Source organism: Magallana gigas, chromosome 4 (genome assembly GCF_963853765.1).
Source record: "Magallana gigas chromosome 4, xbMagGiga1.1, whole genome shotgun sequence".
NCBI lineage: Eukaryota > Metazoa > Mollusca > Bivalvia > Ostreida > Ostreidae > Magallana > Magallana gigas.
Window position 1 is genome coordinate 46,400,765 of NC_088856.1, and position 23,080 is coordinate 46,423,844.

The 23,080-nt window shown below is 32.5% G+C and overlaps 2 protein-coding genes across 4 annotated transcripts; both read right to left on the reverse strand.

The window, feature by feature from the left end:
- Nucleotides 1-1,708: 1,708 nt before the first annotated feature.
- On the reverse strand, nucleotides 1,709-12,481 carry LOC117682534 (uncharacterized). Of its 3 annotated transcripts, none has more exons than XR_010712626.1 (3): nucleotides 3,117-3,499; nucleotides 2,698-2,838; nucleotides 1,709-1,963 (listed from the first exon to the last, which is right to left on the reverse strand). XR_010712626.1 is itself a non-coding variant. In XM_066080879.1 (3 exons), exons 1-3 carry the CDS (start codon nucleotides 12,302-12,304, stop codon nucleotides 1,851-1,853), a joined length of 495 nt encoding a protein of 164 aa, XP_065936951.1. In that variant the 5' UTR covers nucleotides 12,305-12,481; the 3' UTR covers nucleotides 1,810-1,850. The 3 variants fall into 3 exon arrangements, 2 of the variants coding, with proteins under 2 accessions (XP_065936951.1, XP_065936950.1); XM_066080879.1 differs by lacking the exons at nucleotides 2,698-2,838; nucleotides 3,117-3,499 and adding exons at nucleotides 11,638-11,778; nucleotides 12,064-12,481 and having other exon boundaries at nucleotides 1,810-1,963; XM_066080878.1 differs by lacking the exons at nucleotides 1,709-1,963; nucleotides 2,698-2,838; nucleotides 3,117-3,499 and adding exons at nucleotides 10,076-10,300; nucleotides 11,638-11,778; nucleotides 12,064-12,461.
- Nucleotides 12,482-19,108: 6,627 nt separating this feature from the next.
- Nucleotides 19,109-21,376, reverse strand: LOC109620704 (uncharacterized). Its single transcript, XM_034450284.2, has 3 exons — nucleotides 21,111-21,376; nucleotides 20,684-20,824; nucleotides 19,109-19,333 (listed from the first exon to the last, which is right to left on the reverse strand). The coding sequence occupies exons 1-3, from the start codon at nucleotides 21,331-21,333 to the stop codon at nucleotides 19,194-19,196; spliced, it is 504 nt and encodes a 167-aa protein (XP_034306175.2). The 5' UTR covers nucleotides 21,334-21,376; the 3' UTR covers nucleotides 19,109-19,193.
- Between the last annotated feature and the right edge of the window lie 1,704 nt (nucleotides 21,377-23,080).

The following is a 23,080-nucleotide window of genomic DNA, read 5'->3' on the forward strand; positions in this document are numbered from 1 at the left end:
TCTGTTAAAGTGAAAAGAGGAACGTTCCTCAGATTCTTTGTGAAGATTTCTGTTGAAGTGAAAAGAGGAACGTTCCTCTGATGCTTCATAAGTTTTTATAAGAATAAGAGGAACGTTACTCATTTTAAATGTCTTTGTAATGCATTTAAATGTCAATGACTCAGGAAAATTCCATCAACTTTGACTTGTAAAGGCTTATTTTTGGCAAAAAGGGGTGTATATGGATGCAGATATGAAAAACAGGGTCAAAAAAAAGGAATTTTGATTTTCCCTTTTTGATTTGGATTGTCTTATACATTGATTTCAATTAAATATCACAATTAAATTATTACACTGTTTTGCAGGTACTTATGTTTATAAGCTAAGACGCATTTCATGAATTTCAATAGACGAATGAGTCCTTATTGTTATATTTTATGTCGATAATAAATGTATTATTGACAATTTATGTCATTTTTCTTTTCAACTACTGAACTATCAACCCATTTCAACCACGACTTTCTCGTGTTTATAGTTAAGCAAAGAGTTTACCAGAGTTTGAAGAATTATACAAGCATACATTTGGGTAAACAACTGAAATTTTATGCCTATATTTAAGTTGAAAGTCCATCGCAAATATCGCTGCGACAAGCAGAATGAATTTGCTTGCTATTGATATTATAATCAAAGTTTAAATTCGGCGTATTCATACAAGTACAAAAATCATGAACACATTTTGACTACTTCTTTCCTTCATTCCAAATTTCCAATCAGTGACACAATCAGATTCATTTGTTGTAGTTTGAGGATCTGGAGGACCGTGAAGACACCTAGCTAAATGAAGACGCAGCGGTTGCAGCTCCTCCGGCGAGAGCAGCAAGTAGAATCGCTCCTCCTTCAAGAAGGATGCAAGGTTTAGGTTTCTTGGTCGTGCTAAATCTGGTAATAGTTTCTATAACTTCTGAAGTAACAATATAATATAAAAGGTAAACCTTACTCAACTAGATGACACATCAACTGTTTATTTTCATTGAGTTTGTCAATAAAATGCGATGATTTTGTCAACGTTAATGTCGTTTCCTACATACACTTTGAATTTTATCCTTTCAGTACGTAGTGTTTGCTCCTGTTTGCTTGGTCTTTTATTAAATTACAATCAGTTACATTTTGTATTTATAGGGAAATTGAAAACGATGAAATATTTGATCAGCAATGGTTTAGATGTAGGTTCTATCATATGCCGCTTAGATTGACATTACCCATACAATATGCATAATTACACATCAAAAAAGCCCGCTTTCAGTCCTCTGATTTAAGATACTAAACTTTTGCGTTTATACCCGTACACCGCATTTACGGAGAGCTTTTTATCCTCAATATTTATCCTGGAGAATGACACACTGTCCATTTCCAAATTATGTTATCATGCCACCACAAATGAACCCTAAGACATTATGATTTCTTGATGTGCAAGACCATTATTTGACCAAATATCTTTCCCCAGAAGAATACTTTTAAACCTCACAGTGCCTTAACTTACATCCCACACGACAAGGGCACTGATAATAGAGTATAAATCTGTGAGCTTGTTGCTTGGTTTAAAATTCATATTTGATTTAAAATCAGAAACACTCAAACTTAATAAATGTAATACAGGATGGCAAGTAGCTGAAATTCTATGAATATATTTATGTAAAAAGCCAGCTTCCCAACGTACAAAGCAGTGCAGCAAACACAATGATTTTGACACATAGACTTTTAACCCAATGTGACCTTGAATTAAGCATTTTCATTTTTTATTCAATTAAATACAAAGACACATTTCAACTGCATCGATAATTTATTCAAAATAATTTCCAGTCGTGACATAATCAGAATCTTTTGTTGAGGATCTTGAGGACCTCGTGGACAAGAAGGATCCACGGTTTAGGCTTCTTGGTCGTGCCAGTCGTTGAATATGGTGTTGAAGTAGTTTTGATTACTTCTGAAGTAAAAATATGATATAGATAGAAAAACTTACTTAACTAAATGACACATAAATGTAACTAATACATATTTATTTTCCTTTTTTTTAAATGCATTCCATTGCTTTTTCTGTTTGTTATTCTTAACGTCAAATTTCATTGAGGCACGTGTTTTTGAATTGAAGATAAGACTGTTTTAAAATGTTATCATTCTTACCAATGCCATTTTGGGAAGGTGGTATATAAACTACGATTGATTTTAAATAGGTCAAAATTCTGGTATCATTCAATTACAATTTAGGTTTATTGATCGTGCTCTGTACGGTAGTAGTTGCAATAACCTCTGAAGTTACAACATAATATATAAGGTTAAGCTTTATCAACTAAAAGACGCATCAACCATTTATTTTGATTGATTTTTTCAATAAATGTACATTGCTTTTAGTTCTGTAAACATTAATATTGTTTTCCTTCATACTCCTTGACCTTTTTAAAGTCAGTGAATAGGTTTTCCTCTTGCATGCTTTGCGTTTTTTAAACTATATTTAGTGTTAAGTCTGTATTAACTGGACAATTAAAAACAATGAAATCTTTGATTGGCACTGGTGTTAATGTTGCGTCCGTTGTCTTTTTTAACAAACATTAGTAACACAAATCCTTATATAAAATGGTTAATCGAGAAGGTAGTATATACAATTCACAAACCAAGTAATAGTCTAGGCAACTGTTATTTCTTGATTTTAAAGGTACTCACCGTCGCAGAATTTGCCGAAATATCCATACTTGCATTTACAGACAGCTTTATATATTCCATGCTTATCCTGGATAATGACACATTGTCCATTTTCTCCGCAGTCATCTACTTCGTTGTCAAATGGACTGCAGATGCCTAGATCTGAAAATGTATAAATGATTTCTGTTAAAAGAGAATGATACATATATATTGAATACGGGTTGTCAAAATGATTTAATTACTTTTGTAATGATATTATAAGTCCTTACAGTACAATCTGACGAAAAATTGATTTTTCCTTTCTGATATTTACCACTGCATTGTTATATTATAATAAGTGATAATAAATATATCTCAGATTTTTAAAATAAATTAAGCATCCACTAACAATTATGGAAAGATATCATCACAAGTCTGTATCATTTTTTTTAATTCCATACCTATACAAACTGTCGCTGCTTGGCCATCTATTGTAATATCCGGCAAATCGATCTCATCGAAGCCTTCCTTACATTCACATTCCGATGAAACTTCGCCTTCACATTCTGCATTGTCGGGACAATCGCCATTATCACCACAGCTGCCGAAGGCGTCAACCTGAATGGAGTAAAGTAAAGCGCAAAATACGAAACATTGAATTCCTCGCATTTTGCAGCCTACTGACAGATGTAATATTCGCGAGATCTCTGGGTGCACCGTTGTGATATCATGACATACCTGTATTTATATGTATACCTGTACCTGTAACCTCTACGATGATTGGGGAAAATTAATCAACAAATAAGATTCGATCACAAACACATCTACCAAATTAATATGTTATCAAATATACAATCATGTACATGTATTAAGGTCATAGTGGATATTTTAACGTTTAAGGTCAGACACGACCTATCTTTAATTATTATTTTCCATTTTTTTCTGTCCTCTCAATGTAAAGTTTTTCACAAAGTAGTTCCATAATTATGTTTTCTTGTTATACTTTTTTATTTAGATATAAAGTGTTTAATTGAAAATATAATAATTACAATGACTTTTGAAGTTGGTACTCTTCTTTTATCTACCAACCTCTGCCATAAACAAATAAGCATGAGATGATTGTCGCGAAATGTGACCAAGTAGGGTCGAGGCTCTCTCAAATTTGGGTTAAAATTATGAAATGCAAGTATCATGTATGGATAAAATTAAGTATTTTTCAAAGTGCTGTTTATTCAAATCATTTTTTTATATTTTATAAAATTACTAGAATTACTCTTATGTTGTAGAGGAAATTCCCACAACCTATCCTTAGCGAGTTATTTGTGTAACATGCTGAGGCTTTTTTGAGTAATTAATGCAAACCTTAGGCCATGCTGCGCTTCAGGAGATAGGGCTATGATTGCGTCTACCAACTGCTGCCGGAAAAATGTCAGTAGGCGAGGATTGTCGCTTAATATGACCAACAGGTAGAATCGAAGCTTTATCAAATCAGGGTGAAATATAATGAGATGAAATTTTTGTTGTAATAAGAGTCCTGTTTAATCAAATCATTCTTCAAAGAAAACTTTCATATTATTCCTGTTTGGTATAATACAAATATTCAAGTGGAAGAGAACACTATTCAAAAAAGCTGGTAAGATGGTTGTCACAATAATCGGTGATTTTTTAGACGTGAATGGAAATCTGCATAATATTTTTCAATGTCTGTATTATGCAGTTTAACAGTGTAGTAAGTGCCGTATCAAAATATCTTAAATATTTTCTTACCCAAAATTCATAAAATGTGTATTTCATTCTATTTTCTATGATTCCTTTTAGTAGCATTACATCACAAAATTTACCGATCTACGTTATTGAAATAAATATGGCTTTAAAAAGTCATAATGATGACTATCAAAACAATATCAAATAGCAGTATATTGTCTGGATTTATAGAACATTAACCATTTCTTAGTTTGACATCTCTTTTGATTAAGATCATCAGAAATAATAAAAAAAATTAAATACTTAATTCAGACGGTTTCGATTGAAAGTATTTGACTGTGTCTTTATTAATAAGAATGGCATATAAGTATCTCACCCTGTCTTCTTTTTTTTTTAAGATTTCATGGGAATAAAAGGTCGGCTATTGTCTTAATGATCTCAATAAAATCTGCATAAACATTAAATAGACGGGATCGATGGGTTGGCGACTTTAAATTTTTTTCATACTTTGATGGATGCCACAAGGTGGTGCCTTGGGTGGGTCTTATTTCACAATTGTTTGTTTTACACCTTAACTTACTGATTACTCAGATATAACAAACGAACACTAAAAATAGGAAGATAACATTCCGGGTTTTTTTTACGCCAGAGTTATATGGCTCATTGAAAATGTATGGTCCCGTTTAGCTCGCCCGATCTTTGTCGTTTAATAATTTTTTAACAATGATTTGGCTTTATCGATTATTGATTAAACGAATATTAATACAGAGTAATTGATACATTTTGACATAACCTAAAATAAAATCATTGTCGTAAATAAGTTAGTATGTTATTATACATCTTTAAAATACTTACGCAGAATACAAGATCCAGATGACCTAACATACTCTAACCTAAGCCTCACTTAACACTCTAACCCTAACCCCAAACCTGATTCTTTTTAATCAAGGTTACCAGTAACCTCTGTTACCTGTCACACCTACATGAAAGTATCAAAATCTAACTCATTTATAATCAAGCATTGTAACTATGTCACCAGTGTATCGAAAGATGTAAAATCGGGACTTATTTCTGACTATACATGTCAACATCGCATTGCTCGCAGACATCGAATTAACATTGTGTCTATATTGAATTCCTCCTTTCTCGTTAGCATCGTCGACACCACCGACATTAAAATGTAGAAATATATTGAGTTGACATTGTGTCTATATCCTAATCAGATAATCCCGTGTATATCGTCGACATCGCAATGTAAAGAAAAGGAGACAACATTAATTGGCTTAAACGACACAGGAAAAAAATCAAGGATTGTTAAGATTTTATATTAAACATTATATCAAATGTTTGTTACCGTTTGTATAGAATAAAGAATGTAGCGTACATATACTTCCCCAAGAAAACTATTAACTCATGTAAAATGATTAGATGTTTGCATTAAAACCAAGTATTAACTATAATAAATAATGAAGACACTTGCTGTGCTACATTTGTATTTGTAAATGTCTAATTTAATTCTATGACACACTTTATATGTGATTTGAGCGTTTGCAAAATAAAAGTAATGATAAAACATCTGCAATGTTCCACTGTGAACGCGTTATCCGTCTATATCTTTGAAATCGAGATGCTGGCAATATTGACGATCGTCAAGGTAAATAAAACGATGGTTTACTAGAACAAAAGTAGAATGATATGCAATAACAGACACAAACACAATTACAATAATTGGCAAAAGTCCAACATATGCAAAACAAATGTATTTCTAAAATATTACTATCGACATTAAATTTCCAATTGAAATAAAAGGAAACAAATTTGAGATAGTGAATTATTTACGTATGATTTCTGTTAGTTGTAGAATGAATTATTTTCACTGTAATTGATTTACTATTAAAACATAGTTGAGCCTTTAGAGAATTTGACATTTACAAAACAAAATTCCATGATTATTTCTTAAAAATTACTTTCAAATGATTGTAATTCCAACAGCTGAATGTAAAAGATTAAATTTGTATTTCAGTACGTACGGTATGCTAGTTTTACAATCATTACGAAGAAATTCATGTATTGAAATACACAACTGTCCATTTTTTTCTTTGACAAGATTGTGTGTACTTCATATCAAAATACTAGATATTTTTCATATCATTTTATTTCAGATTTTTCAACATATGAACATCGTTCAAAAACAACTTTAGCTTTAATGAATTAAATATGTTCGTATAGTCTTTTGTAAAAACTGGCCATGATCTGTTATTCTTTGGTTTTGAACTAGACAGAAGTTTTATCATTTTGTATTCATAATAAAGAACACCCCTAATTTTAACAGGTTAGTTTTTACACAAAAGACATAGGCTTTACCTATCATATTCACGTCTTGCACAGCGGAACTTTATGTGCAATATCCGCGGTTTAAAATATATACATTGGAAAACAGTTTTTGTCAAAATGTGTACGCTATTGTCTCGCTAGATAGGACATTGTGAAATTTAAAAGTAGTCTTCCAGAAAAAAAGTGACTTGGTCAAGTGATGATCAGGCACCAATTTGAAAGAAAAAGATTATGTTTTTCAAAACTATTTTTTAGGAGGTAACGAGAAATATCTTTTGTTGAAAACGATATTTGGTACTTATAAGTTGATAAAACAAAACTATAAACAGTATCCATTAATATTATCTTTTTGTAAGTTCCATGATTGATACAACAACCTTGACAGCAAATACAATCTTACAATTAGTCGTAGGTTAACTTTTGTTTTAAATACTTATTTACTTATTGTTAGACCATAACTAATCACCTAATTGTCAACGAGTTTTCTCATTTTCCCAGATTACGACAAAGAGAACACGGCGGGTGTGGGGAGTAAGCAGAGGATGCTCACTCCTCCAATGCCCTTGATCTTACCTCTACCTTTTAGAGGCCCGTGTTTGCTCTGTTCCCGTTTTGTACATGTTTTCTTTGGACTTAATATTGTGTACACTGTTCGTGGTCACAACATTTTATTTGTAATAAATCAGTAAGACTTTATTTTATCTCTAGTCTCTCCCAAGTACTTATGTCGCATATTTAAAAAAAACATTCTGTATTAATAAAAACCTCTGGGTTCAAACAAGGTTCATACAATATTATGAAAACATTTCTTCTTTCTCATTAAAACGCTCCATTTGGCTTGTCATGTTTCAATACATGGCTAAAAATAAAAAGTCTACATGGAATTTGCATTGCAAAAGAAATGAAAGTAGCTGGATAATAAAGTTCAAAAATTGATAAAGATATTCCGAGTTACTTTGGAATGGAGTAAACATTTCCCATTATGTTTCCGTAAGAAATTTGGTTTTTTCAGCGAAAAATGCTAATATGTGAATGAAGACTTCTTGGATATTTCTCTTTGACCGATTTCAATGTCACTTTTACAAGTATCTTTATTTTTGTTAAACATTATCCAAATGTACTGTATACATATCTAAGGACAGAGTATAAGAATAATACTTTTATCTGATTTTTTTTCACCTCAAAATTAGAAAGCTTCGCCTCTACCTGTTTATCTTATTTAGCACATGTTTTTGCATGCCGCCATTTCTCCGGAAGCAATTGATAGAAACAAAAATAGTACCAGCTCCTTAAGCAAAACACGGCCTTAGGTTTACAATCATCACTCACGGAAGCGCCAACAAAATCTCTAGCTACGGATAGGTTTGTGGGACTTCCGTTTATGTAAGGGTTAACTGGAAAGTAATGTCACAAATATCATTACACTTCTTAAACCCGTTAAACAGCTCTCTCTAGCGTTTGCAATTATGTTGTTTTCCTGCTGGATATACGTATACATGTACGTACATGTACGTATCATGAGTAAGAATTTTGAGAAATATACAATCTTACCCTTGTTAATTATCCTAGTTAATTCGCATGCTTATCGTTTTGTGCTACCTTTTAAATCGTCTTTAAAAAAACTTTTATAAAAGAAAGTTGATTATCAGATATGTAAAACTAAAATATAATTTATAGAAACGTCTGCAAATTCGAGTATGAATATCACGGCCAATTCTGCAAGCTCTAGAACTAAAAAAAATCTAGAAATTACAATCGCCTAGATTACCACTGGATTTTTTAACTGTATAGATAACCTTCTCACTTAACCATGAGACATTAGACAATTTCAAAAATTCAAGGCATTGATAATCCAACTAATCATGACGAATTTGAAGATAATTTTAAAGTACAATTCCATAATTAACTCAGAAACGTGCCATGCTGTATTTCATTAGTAGAATTCGAGTGTTTCTGATCCTTAGTCCGATATGAATTTTTAACAGCAACTTCACAAATTTAGGCTGTATAAATTCTGTATAGATCTGACAATTGAGAAAAATATCGTACTAAAAAAAATAAAACATGTTATCTTTCAAATTCATGGTAAAGTGGAGTAAAGTGCAGATCAGTGCTTTGTACAGTTGGGTACAGTGCTGGTCAGTGCCCGGTTCAGTGACGTACAGTTAGGTGCAGTGGAAGTCAGTAGGACTGTGCAGTGGCGTACAGAGAGATACAATGGAAGTCAGCAGGATTGTACAGTGAGCTAATTATAAAGTGCTGGTCAGTGCCCTGCCAGTGGCGTACTGTGGGGTACAGTGCTGGTCAGTGCCATGTACAGGAGCGTTCAGTAGGGTACAGTGGAAGTCACCAGGACTGTACAGTGGCGTACAATGGGGCACAGTGCTGGTCAGGACCCTGTACAGTGTTGTACAGTGGGGGTACACTAGAAGTCAGTAAGACTGTACAGTGTTGTACAATGGGGAACAGTGCTGGTCAGGACCCTGTACAGTGTTGTACAGTGGCGGTACACTAGAAGTCATTTAGACTGTACAGTGGCGTACAGTGGGGAACAGTGCTGGTTAGTAGATATGTTTAGTGGGGTACAGTAGGGTACAGTGAAAGTCAGTGATGTACAGTGAGGTACGGTCAGTAGATGTCAGTCCATTTTCGGGAATATCAGTTGATTTTGAATTAAGAAGTATTAGAGCATGTTAAAATTGTCTTAAAGGCATTTTAATCTTCTAGTATTTTAGCAAATGCGACTTTATGCATCATGAATAATGTAAGCATAGAGAATCAAAGTGATAAAATCTTTACAAAACATACAAGGTATCTGCTAAAATAATAACCCTTAAAGAGAGAGAGAGAGAGAGAGAGAGAGAGAGAGAGAGAGAGAGAGAGAGAGAGAGAGAGAGAGATAATACGAAAATTCCTCACAAAGCAATCCTTTCGAATACTCCGAAACTTAAATAAAATAGTTGTGTTACATGCATCTACATACATAGTTTTCAAATGAATGTCATAATATGAAATTTCTAGCCATTTATCCCCCTTTTCAATCGTTTTTATCAGCAATTTCATAAAACTAATTATATTATGCATCATCTTTGTGATTAACTTAGTATATTGAGAAAATCGTTGTTTTCTTACTGTTAATATGTTTTTTTTTACAATTACTGGGATTTTCCTTTTCAACATTTGAAATATTTACCCATGAAAAACATTCTTATGTCATAATTTAAAACAATGAAGTCATGAGAGTTTGAAGAACTATACAAGGCACGTAGCAGTGCAGCAAACACAATGATTTTGACATATAGACTTTTGACCAAATGTGACTTTGAATTAAGCATATGATTGTGTATTCAATGAAATACAAATGCCAAAGACACATTTCAACTGCATCGATGATTTATTTAAAATAATTTCCAGTCAGTGACATAATCAGAATCATTTGTGGAGGATCTTGAGGACCTTGAGGACAACTAGCTAAATGATGACGCAGCGACTGCAGCTCCTCCGGCGAGAACAGCAAGCAGAATAGCTCCTCCTCCAAAAAGGATCCACGGTTTGGGCTTCTTGGTCGTGCCAGTCGTTGAATATGGTGTTGAAGTAGTTTTGGTTACTTTTGAAGTGAAAATATGATATAGATAGAAAAACTTATTCAACTAAATGACACCTCAAATGTCACTAACACATTTATTTCATGATTTTTTTCAATGCATTCCATTGCTTTTTTGCTCGTTATTGTTAACGTTAAATTTTTTTGAGACACGTATTTTTGAATTGAAAATGTTATCATTCTTACCAATGCCATTCCTAATTAAACGCTAGGCAATAATTTCCGCGTAAAAATGCTAGAAGCAACCCGTAGCGAATTTTAAAATCTACTCTTTTTTTAAACAGTTTTGAACTATATGAAATTATAATTGGTGAACACAATTTTATATTCTTGTGATTTGATACAGAACTGCGGAATCGCGGAATTAAGTACTCGCGTAAAATAAGTAATTAAAGTAGGACAAATTACTGATATCATTCAATTACAATTTAGGTTTCTTGGTTCGGGCTATGTCTGGTAGTAGTTTCAAACAACAGAATATAAAAGGTTAAGCTTTATCAACTAAACGACGCATCAACTATATATTTCAATAGATTTTTCCAATACATGTACATTGCTTTAACTTCTGTTAACGTTAATGTCGTTTCCAACATACTCCTTGACTTTTCTTAAGTCAGTGAAAAGGGTTTTGCTGTTGCTTTCTTTGTTTTTTATAAACTATATTTAGCTTATTTTGTATTAACTGGAAAATTAAAAACAAAATCTTTGATCGGCAGTGGGTTAAATGTTGCATCCGTTGTCTTTTTTAACAATAATTAGTAACCGAGAACGTTTTCGTGAATAAATTTCATCTTATTATATTAAGAATTCCTATCATTCATATATTTAAAACCAAAAAGTTTTTCCTTTCTGTGTTTCAATCTTTTTTGTAGATATATAATTTCATTTTTGAATTATCTTCTTACATCAACATAAACAAACTCTAAAACATTTTAAATGCTTAAGGCAGATGTCCATTTCTCTATTATTTTTTTTTCAGTGTAAAGCTTTTAAACTTCACAATGCCTTATTTTACAAATTAACATCCCACAAGGCACGTGGATTGATAATAGAGTATAAATCTCTAATTTGCATGCTTGATTTAAAATTCAAATCTTTTTAAAACTCAGAGATTTAAATTTTATAAAAGATGGCAAGTTTCTGATTTAATAATGATAATATCCTTAATAATCATCATTGAAATTCTAAACACTAACCGGTTTATGAATAGGTCGATTTTTAGAATAAGTCACATGTCCCATGATATTAAAGGTTTAATTGAGAACGTTATAGATATAATTGACAAATTCAGTGATAGTCTTGGCAACTAATATTTAGTTCTAGATTTTTAAGGTACTCACCGTCGCAGAATTTGCCGTAATATCCATACTTGCATTTACAGACAGCTTTATACATTCCATGTTTATCCTGGATAATGACACATTGTCCATTTTCTCCACAGTCATCTACTTCGTTGTCAAATGGACTGCAGATGCCCAAATCTAAGAACGAATAATTGAGTCATTTAATGGACAATAACAGATATTTCTTGAATATGAAAAGTGGTAAATGTAATCTCACTAATTAATTCAAATTATTCATCCGTGCGCTTCTTTCTTACAAAAAAAAATTTTGAATTAAAATTGTGGGGTTTTTTCCTGATATTTGGTACGCATTTTTGTTTATAAGTCGGTAATATATATTGCACAAACTGGTTAAAAAATTAAGTATACACAAACAATTATATAAAATATCACAAGTCTATTGATCAATATTTTGTTTCATACCAATACAGACTGTCGCTGCTTTGCCATCTATTGTAATATCCGGCAAGTCGATCTCATCGAAGCCTTCCTTACATTCACATTCCGATGGACCACCGCCATCGCCACCGCCCATGATACCGTCACCGCTACCATCACATTCGGCATTGTCGGGACAATCGCCATCAGCATCACAGCTGCTGAAAGCGTCAACCTGAAAGGAGTAAAGTAAAGCGCAAAATACGAAACATTGAATTCCTCGCATTTTGCAGCCTACTGACAGATGTAATATTCGCGAGATCTCTGGGTGCACCGTTGTGATATCATGACATGCCTGTATTTATATGTATACCTGTACCTGTAACCTCTACGATGATTGGGGAAAATTAATCAACAAATAAGATTCGATCACAAACACATCTACCAAATTAATATGTTATCAAATATACAATCATGTACATGTATTAAGGTCATAGTGGATATTTTAACGTTTAAGGTCAGACACGACCTATCTTTAATTATTATTTTCCATTTTTTTCTGTCCTCTCAATGTAAAGTTTTTCACAAAGTAGTTCCATAATTATGTTTTCTTGTTATACTTTTTTATTTAGATATAAAGTGTTTAATTGAAAATATAATAATTACAATGACTTTTGAAGTTGGTACTCTTCTTTTATCTACCAACCTCTGCCATAAACAAATAAGCATGAGATGATTGTCGCGAAATGTGACCAAGTAGGGTCGAGGCTCTCTCAAATTTGGGTTAAAATTATGAAATGCAAGTATCATGTATGGATAAAATTAAGTATTTTTCAAAGTGCTGTTTATTCAAATCATTTTTTTATATTTTATAAAATTACTAGAATTACTCTTATGTTGTAGAGGAAATTCCCACAACCTATCCTTAGCGAGTTATTTGTGTAACATGCTGAGGCTTTTTTGAGTAATTAATGCAAACCTTAGGCCATGCTGCGCTTCAGGAGATAGGGCTATGATTGCGTCTACCAACTGCTGCCGGAAAAATGTCAGTAGGCGAGGATTGTCGCTTAATATGACCAACAGGTAGAATCGAAGCTTTATCAAATCAGGGTGAAATATAATGAGATGAAATTTTTGTTGTAATAAGAGTCCTGTTTAATCAAATCATTCTTCAAAGAAAACTTTCATATTATTCCTGTTTGGTATAATACAAATATTCAAGTGGAAGAGAACACTATTCAAAAAAGCTGGTAAGATGGTTGTCACAATAATCGGTGATTTTTTAGACGTGAATGGAAATCTGCATAATATTTTTCAATGTCTGTATTATGCAGTTTAACAGTGTAGTAAGTGCCGTATCAAAATATCTTAAATATTTTCTTACCCAAAATTCATAAAATGTGTATTTCATTCTATTTTCTATGATTCCTTTTAGTAGCATTACATCACAAAATTTACCGATCTACGTTATTGAAATAAATATGGCTTTAAAAAGTCATAATGATGACTATCAAAACAATATCAAATAGCAGTATATTGTCTGGATTTATAGAACATTAACCATTTCTTAGTTTGACATCTCTTTTGATTAAGATCATCAGAAATAATAAAAAAAATTAAATACTTAATTCAGACGGTTTCGATTGAAAGTATTTGACTGTGTCTTTATTAATAAGAATGGCATATAAGTATCTCACCCTGTCTTCTTTTTTTTAAGATTTCATGGGAATAAAAGGTCGGCTATTGTCTTAATGATCTCAATAAAATCTGCATAAACATTAAATAGACGAGATCGATGGGTTGGCGACTTTAAATTTTTTTCATACTTTGATGGATGCCACAAGGTGGTGCCTTGGGTGGGTCTTATTTCACAATTGTTTGTTTTACACCTTAACTTACTGATTACTCAGATATAACAAACGAACACTAAAAATAGGAAGATAACATTCCGGGTTTTTTTTACGCCAGAGTTATATGGCTCATTGAAAATGTATGGTCCCGTTTAGCTCGCCCGATCTTTGTCGTTTAATAATTTTTTAACAATGATTTGGCTTTATCGATTATTGATTAAACGAATATTAATACAGAGTAATTGATACATTTTGACATAACCTAAAATAAAATCATTGTCGTAAATAAGTTAGTATGTTATTATACATCTTTAAAATACTTACGCAGAATACAAGATCCAGATGACCTAACATACTCTAACCTAAGCCTCACTTAACACTCTAACCCTAACCCCAAACCTGATTCTTTTTAATCAAGGTTACCAGTAACCTCTGTTACCTGTCACACCTACATGAAAGTATTAAAATCTAACTCATTTATAATCAAGCATTGTAACTATGTCACCAGTGTATCGAAAGATGTAAAATCGGGACTTATTTCTGACTATACATGTCAACATCGCATTGCTCGCAGACATCGAATTAACATTGTGTCTATATTGAATTCCTCCTTTCTCGTTAGCATCGTCGACACCACCGACATTAAAATGTAGAAATATATTGAGTTGACATTGTGTCTATATCCTAATCAGATAATCCCGTGTATATCGTCGACATCGCAATGTAAAGAAAAGGAGACAACATTAATTGGCTTAAACGACACAGGAAAAAAATCAAGGATTGTTAAGATTTTATATTAAACATTATATCAAATGTTTGTTACCGTTTGTATAGAATAAAGAATGTAGCGTACATATACTTCCCCAAGAAAACTATTAACTCATGTAAAATGATTAGATGTTTGCATTAAAACCAAGTATTAACTATAATAAATAATGAAGACACTTGCTGTGCTACATTTGTATTTGTAAATGTCTAATTTAATTCTATGACACACTTTATATGTGATTTGAGCGTTTGCAAAATAAAAGTAATGATAAAACATCTGCAATGTTCCACTGTGAACGCGTTATCCGTCTATATCTTTGAAATCGAGATGCTGGCAATATTGACGATCGTCAAGGTAAATAAAACGATGGTTTACTAGAACAAAAGTAGAATGATATGCAATAACAGACACAAACACAATTACAATAATTGGCAAAAGTCCAACATATGCAAAACAAATGTATTTCTAAAATATTACTATCGACATTAAATTTCCAATTGAAATAAAAGGAAACAAATTTGAGATAGTGAATTATTTACGTATGATTTCTGTTAGTTGTAGAATGAATTTTTTTCACTGTAATTGATTTACTATTAAAACATAGTTGAGCCTTTAGAGAATTTGACATTTACAAAACAAAATTCCATGATTATTTCTTAAAAATTACTTTCAAATGATTGTAATTCCAACAGCTGAATGTAAAAGATTAAATTTGTATTTCAGTACGTACGGTATGCTAGTTTTACAATCATTACGAAGAAATTCATGTATTGAAATACACAACTGTCCATTTTTTTCTTTGACAAGATTGTGTGTACTTCATATCAAAATACTAGATATTTTTCATATCATTTTATTTCAGATTTTTCAACATATGAACATCGTTCAAAAACAACTTTAGCTTTAATGAATTAAATATGTTCGTATAGTCTTTTGTAAAAACTGGCCATGATCTGTTATTCTTTGGTTTTGAACTAGACAGAAGTTTTATCATTTTGTATTCATAACAAAGAACACCCCTAATTTTAACAGGTTAGTTTTTACACAAAAGACATAGGCTTTACCTATCATATTCACGTCTTGCACAGCGGAACTTTATGTGCAATATCCGCGGTTTAAAATATATACATTGGAAAACAGTTTTTGTCAAAATGTGTACGCTATTGTCTCGCTAGATAGGACATTGTGAAATTTAAAAGTAGTCTTCCGGAAAAAAAGTGACTTGGTCAAGTGATGATCAGGCACCAATTTGAAAGAAAAAGATTATGTTTTTCAAAACTATTTTTTAGGAGGTAACGAGAAATATCTTTTGTTGAAAACGATATTTGGTACTTATAAGTTGATAAAACAAAACTATAAACAGTATCCATTAATATTATCTTTTTGTAAGTTCCATGATTGATACAACAACCTTGACAGCAAATACAATCTTACAATTAGTCGTAGGTTAACTTTTGTTTTAAATACTTATTTACTTATTGTTAGACCATAACTAATCACCTAATTGTCAACGAGTTTTCTCATTTTCCCAGATTACGACAAAGAGAACACGGCGGGTGTGGGGAGTAAGCAGAGGATGCTCACTCCTCCAATGCCCTTGATCTTACCTCTACCTTTTAGAGGCCCGTGTTTGCTCTGTTCCTGTTTTGTACATGTTTTCTTTGGACTTAATATTGTGTACACTGTTCGTGGTCACAACATTTTATTTGTAATAAATCAGTAAGACTTTATTTTATCTCTAGTCTCTCCCAAGTACTTATGTCGCATATTTAAAAAAAACATTCTGTATTAATAAAAACCTCTGGGTTCAAACAAGGTTCATACAATATTATGAAAACATTTCTTCTTTCTCATTAAAACGCTCCATTTGGCTTGTCATGTTTCAATACATGGCTAAAAATAAAAAGTCTACATGGAATTTGCATTGCAAAAGAAATGAAAGTAGCTGGATAATAAAGTTCAAAAATTGATAAAGATATTCCGAGTTACTTTGGAATGGAGTAAACATTTCCCATTATGTTTCCGTAAGAAATTTGGTTTTTTCAGCGAAAAATGCTAATATGTGAATGAAGACTTCTTGGATATTTCTCTTTGACCGATTTCAATGTCACTTTTACAAGTATCTTTATTTTTGTTAAACATTATCCAAATGTACTGTATACATATCTAAGGACAGAGTATAAGAATAATACTTTTATCTGATTTTTTTTCACCTCAAAATTAGAAAGCTTCGCCTCTACCTGTTTATCTTATTTAGCACATGTTTTTGCATGCCGCCATTTCTCCGGAAGCAATTGATAGAAACAAAAATAGTACCAGCTCCTTAAGCAAAACATGGCCTTAGGTTTACAATCATCACTCACGGAAGCGCCAACAAAATCTCTAGCTACGGATAGGTTTGTGGGACTTCCGTTTATGTAAGGGTTAACTGGAAAGTAATGTCACAAATATCATTACACTTCTTAAACCCGTTAAACAGCTCTCTCTAGCGTTTGCAATTATGTTGTTTTCCTGCTGGATATACGTATACATGTACGTACATGTACGTATCATGAGTAAGAATTTTGAGAAATATACAATCTTACCCTTGTTAATTATCCTAGTTAATTCGCATGCTTATCGTTTTGTGCTACCTTTTAAATCGTCTTTAAAAAAACTTTTATAAAAGAAAGTTGATTATCAGATATGTAAAACTAAAATATAATTTATAGAAACGTCTGCAAATTCGAGTATGAATATCACGGCCAATTCTGCAAGCTCTAGAACTAAAAAAAATCTAGAAATTACAATCGCCTAGATTACCACTGGATTTTTTAACTGTATAGATAACCTTCTCACTTAACCATGAGACATTAGACAATTTCAAAAATTCAAGGCATTGATAATCCAACTAATCATGACGAATTTGAAGATAATTTTAAAGTACAATTCCATAATTAACTCAGAAACGTGCCATGCTGTATTTCATTAGTAGAATTCGAGTGTTTCTGATCCTTAGTCCGATATGAATTTTTAACAGCAACTTCACAAATTTAGGCTGTATAAATTCTGTATAGATCTGACAATTGAGAAAAATATCGTACTAAAAAAAATAAAACATGTTATCTTTCAAATTCATGGTAAAGTGGAGTAAAGTGCAGATCAGTGCTTTGTACAGTTGGGTACAGTGCTGGTCAGTGCCCGGTTCAGTGACGTACAGTTAGGTGCAGTGGAAGTCAGTAGGACTGTGCAGTGGCGTACAGAGAGATACAATGGAAGTCAGCAGGATTGTACAGTGAGCTAATTATAAAGTGCTGGTCAGTGCCCTGCCAGTGGCGTACTGTGGGGTACAGTGCTGGTCAGTGCCATGTACAGGAGCGTTCAGTAGGGTACAGTAGAAGTCACCAGGACTGTACAGTGGCGTACGGTGTAAGTCAGTAGGACTGTATAGTGGCGAACAATGGGGCACAGTGCTGGTCAGGACCCTGTACAGTGTTGTACAGTGGGGGTACACTAGAAGTCAGTAAGACTGTACAGTGTTGTACAATGGGGAACAGTGCTGGTCAGGACCCTGTACAGTGTTGTACAGTGGCGGTACACTAGAAGTCATTTAGACTGTACAGTGGCGTACAGTGGGGAACAGTGCTGGTTAGTAGATATGTTTAGTGGGGTACAGTAGGGTACAGTGAAAGTCAGTGATGTACAGTGAGGTACGGTCAGTAGATGTCAGTCCATTTTCGGGAATATCAGTTGATTTTGAATTAAGAAGTATTAGAGCATGTTAAAATTGTCTTAAAGGCATTTTAATCTTCTAGTATTTTAGCAAATGCGACTTTATGCATCATGAATAATGTAAGCATAGAGAATCAAAGTGATAAAATCTTTACAAAACATACAAGGTATCTGCTAAAATAATAACCCTTAAAGAGAGAGAGAGAGAGAGAGAGAGAGAGAGAGAGAGAGAGAGAGAGAGAGAGAGAGAGAGAGAGAGAGAGAGAGAGAGAGAGAGATAATACGAAAATTCCTCACAAAGCAATCCTTTCGAATACTCCGAAACTTAAATAAAATAGTTGTGTTACATGCATCTACATACATAGTTTTCAAATGAATGTCATAATATGAAATTTCTAGCCATTTATCCCCCTTTTCAATCGTTTTTATCAGCAATTTCATAAAACTAATTATATTATGCATCATCTTTGTGATTAACTTAGTATATTGAGAAAATCGTTGTTTTCTTACTGTTAATATGTTTTTTTTTACAATTACTGGGATTTTCCTTTTCAACATTTGAAATATTTACCCATGAAAAACATTCTTATGTCATAATTTAAAACAATGAAGTCATGAGAGTTTGAAGAACTATACAAGGCACGTAGCAGTGCAGCAAACACAATGATTTTGACATATAGACTTTTGACCAAATGTGACTTTGAATTAAGCATATGATTGTGTATTCAATGAAATACAAATGCCAAAGACACATTTCAACTGCATCGATGATTTATTTAAAATAATTTCCAGTCAGTGACATAATCAGAATCATTTGTGGAGGATCTTGAGGACCTTGAGGACAACTAGCTAAATGATGACGCAGCGACTGCAGCTCCTCCGGCGAGAACAGCAAGCAGAATAGCTCCTCCTCCAAAAAGGATCCACGGTTTGGGCTTCTTGGTCGTGCCAGTCGTTGAATATGGTGTTGAAGTAGTTTTGGTTACTTTTGAAGTGAAAATATGATATAGATAGAAAAACTTATTCAACTAAATGACACCTCAAATGTCACTAACACATTTATTTCATGATTTTTTTCAATGCATTCCATTGCTTTTTTGCTCGTTATTGTTAACGTTAAATTTTTTTGAGACACGTATTTTTGAATTGAAAATGTTATCATTCTTACCAATGCCATTCCTAATTAAACGCTAGGCAATAATTTCCGCGTAAAAATGCTAGAAGCAACCCGTAGCGAATTTTAAAATCTACTCTTTTTTTAAACAGTTTTGAACTATATGAAATTATAATTGGTGAACACAATTTTATATTCTTGTGATTTGATACAGAACTGCGGAATCGCGGAATTAAGTACTCGCGTAAAATAAGTAATTAAAGTAGGACAAATTACTGATATCATTCAATTACAATTTAGGTTTCTTGGTTCGGGCTATGTCTGGTAGTAGTTTCAAGAATATTTGAAGTAACAACAGAATATAAAAGGTTAAGCTTTATCAACTAAACGACGCATCAACTATATATTTCAATAGATTTTTCCAATACATGTACATTGCTTTAAGTTCTGTTAACGTTAATGTCGTTTCCAACATACTCCTTGACTTTTCTTAAGTCAGTGAAAAGGGTTTTGCTGTTGCTTTCTTTGTTTTTTATAAACTATATTTAGCTTATTTTGTATTAACTGGAAAATTAAAAACAAAATCTTTGATCGGCAGTGGGTTAAATGTTGCATCCGTTGTCTTTTTTAACAATAATTAGTAACCGAGAACGTTTTCGTGAATAAATTTCATCTTATTATATTAAGAATTCCTATCATTCATATATTTAAAACCAAAAAGTTTTTCCTTTCTGTGTTTCAATCTTTTTTGTAGATATATAATTTCATTTTTGAATTATCTTCTTACATCAACATAAACAAACCCTAAAACATTTTAAATGCTTAAGGCAGATGTCCATTTCTCTATATTTTTTTTTCAGTGTAAAGCTTTTAAACTTCACAATGCCTTATTTTACAAATTAACATCCCACAAGGCACGTGGATTGATAATAGAGTATAAATCTCTAATTTGCATGCTTGATTTAAAATTCAAATCTTTTTAAAACTCAGAGATTTAAATTTTATAAAAGATGGCAAGTTTCTGATTTAATAATGATAATATCCTTAATAATCATCATTGAAATTCTGAACACTAACCGGTTTATGAATAGGTCGATTTTTAGAATAAGTCACATGTCCCATGATATTAAAGGTTTAATTGAGAACGTTATAGATATAATTGACAAATTCAGTGATAGTCTTGGCAACTAATATTTAGTTCTAGATTTTTAAGGTACTCACCGTCGCAGAATTTGCCGTAATATCCATACTTGCATTTACAGACAGCTTTATACATTCCATGTTTATCCTGGATAATGACACATTGTCCATTTTCTCCGCAGTCATCTACTTCGTTGTCAAATGGACTGCAGATGCCCAAATCTAAGAACGAATAATTGAGTCATTTAATGGACAATAACAGATATTTCTTGAATATGAAAAGTGGTAAATGTAATCTCACTAATTAATTCAAATTATTCATCCGTGCGCTTCTTTCTTACAAAAAAAAATTTTGAATTAAAATTGTGGGTTTTTTTTTCCTGATATTTGGTACGCATTTTTGTTTATAAGTCGGTAATATATATTGTACAAACTGGTTAAATATTTAGTATACACAAACAATTATATAAAATATCACAAGTCTATTGATCAATACTTTGTTTCATACCTATACAGACTGTCGCTGCTTTGCCATCTATCGTAATATCCGGCAAGTCGATCTCATCGAAGCCTTCCTTACATTCACATTCCGATGAACCACCGCCATGGCCACCGCCATCATTACATTCGGCATTGTCGGGACAATCGCCATCAACATCACAGCTGCCGAAAGCGTCAACCTGAATGGAGTAAAGTAAAGCGCAAAATACGAAACATTGAATTCCTCGCATTTTGCAGCCTACTGACAGATGTAATATTCGCGAGATCTCTGGGTGCACCGTTATAACATCATGACATACCTGTATTTATATGTATACCTGTACCTGTAACATCAACGATGATTGAGGGAAATTAATTAAAAAATAAGATTCGATCACAAACACATCTACCAAATTAATATGTTATCAAATATACAATCATGTACATGTATTAAGGTCATAGTGGATATTTTAACGTTTAAGGTCAGACAAGACCTTTCTTTAATTATTATTTTCCATTTTTTCTGTCCTCTCAATGTAAAGATTTTCACAAAGTAGTTCCATAATTATGTTTTCTTGTTATACTTTTTTATTTAGATATAAAGTGTTTAATTGAAAATATAATAATTACAATGACTTTTGAAGTTGGTACTCTTCTTTTATCTACCAACCTCTGCCATAAACAAATAAGCATGAGATGATTGTCGCAAAATGTGACCAAGTAGGGTCGAGGCTCTCTCAAATTTGGGTTAAAATTATGAAATGCAAGTATCATGTATGGATAAAATTAAGTATTTTTCAAAGTGCTTTTTATTCAAATCATTTTTTTAAATATTTTATAAGATTACTAGAATTACTCTTGTGTTGTAGACGAAATTCCCACAACCTATCCTTAGCGAGTTGTTTGTGTAACATGCTGAGGCTTTTTTGAATAATTAATGCAAACCTTAGGCCATGCTGCGCTTCAGGAGATAAGACTATGATTGCGTCTACCAACTGCTGCCGGAAAAATGTCAGTAGGCGAGGATTGTCGCTTAATATGACCAACAGGTAGAATCAAAGCTTTATCAAATCAGGGTGAAATATAATGAGATGAAATTTTTGTTGTAATAAGACAAACCACAAATCGACATTCCTTATCCAGAGAGCGAAGATCTTATCTTCTTATTGAAATGCGTCTTGGAAAACAATTACTTTGAGTTCAATGGAAAATACTTTGAACAAATCATAGGATGCAGTATGGGTGCAATACCATCTCCAGAAATTTCAGATACAAGAATGTATCAAATCACCAACTATATAAAGTCAAAATTCAAATTCGCCAATCAAGTTCTTTACCACGGGCGATTTAGAGACGATGGTTTTATAGCCTTTAACGGCACACAAAATGAAATTCTAGAATTTTTTGACATCGGCAATACATGTCACGAACACCTGAAATTCACGTATGAAATCTCAGAAAAAAGCGTCAATTTTCTGGACACTACTATAAACAAAGGCGTGAGGTTTCAGGAAAATAACATACTTGATATTAAATCATATATAAAACCAACAAACAATTTTCAATATCTACACAGAAAAAGCACCCACAGCCCTTCTGTCTTTAAAGGGTTCATAAAAGGCGAATGCATCAGACATACAAGGAATACCAGTGATCCTTGCATTCTATCTACAATTCTAACGGATTTCAAGACACACCTATCAAAGAGAGGTTACTCTGATAAGGAAATAGATCCCATTGTGCTTTCAATGGAAAACACAAATAGAATAAGTACTTGGTGAAAACAGATATAAAATGCAAACAACGACAACCAAATGTGATGATAACCAAGTACAACCCACACTCAGTCTCAAAAAGCGCATCCTGAAATACTGGAATGTCCTTAAAAATGATGAAATATGCAAAGAATTATTTACCGATGAACCTATAATCGCCTACAGTAAGCACAAGAATATCGGCGAAATGATAATTCAATCACGATTACAATAATGTGAAAAT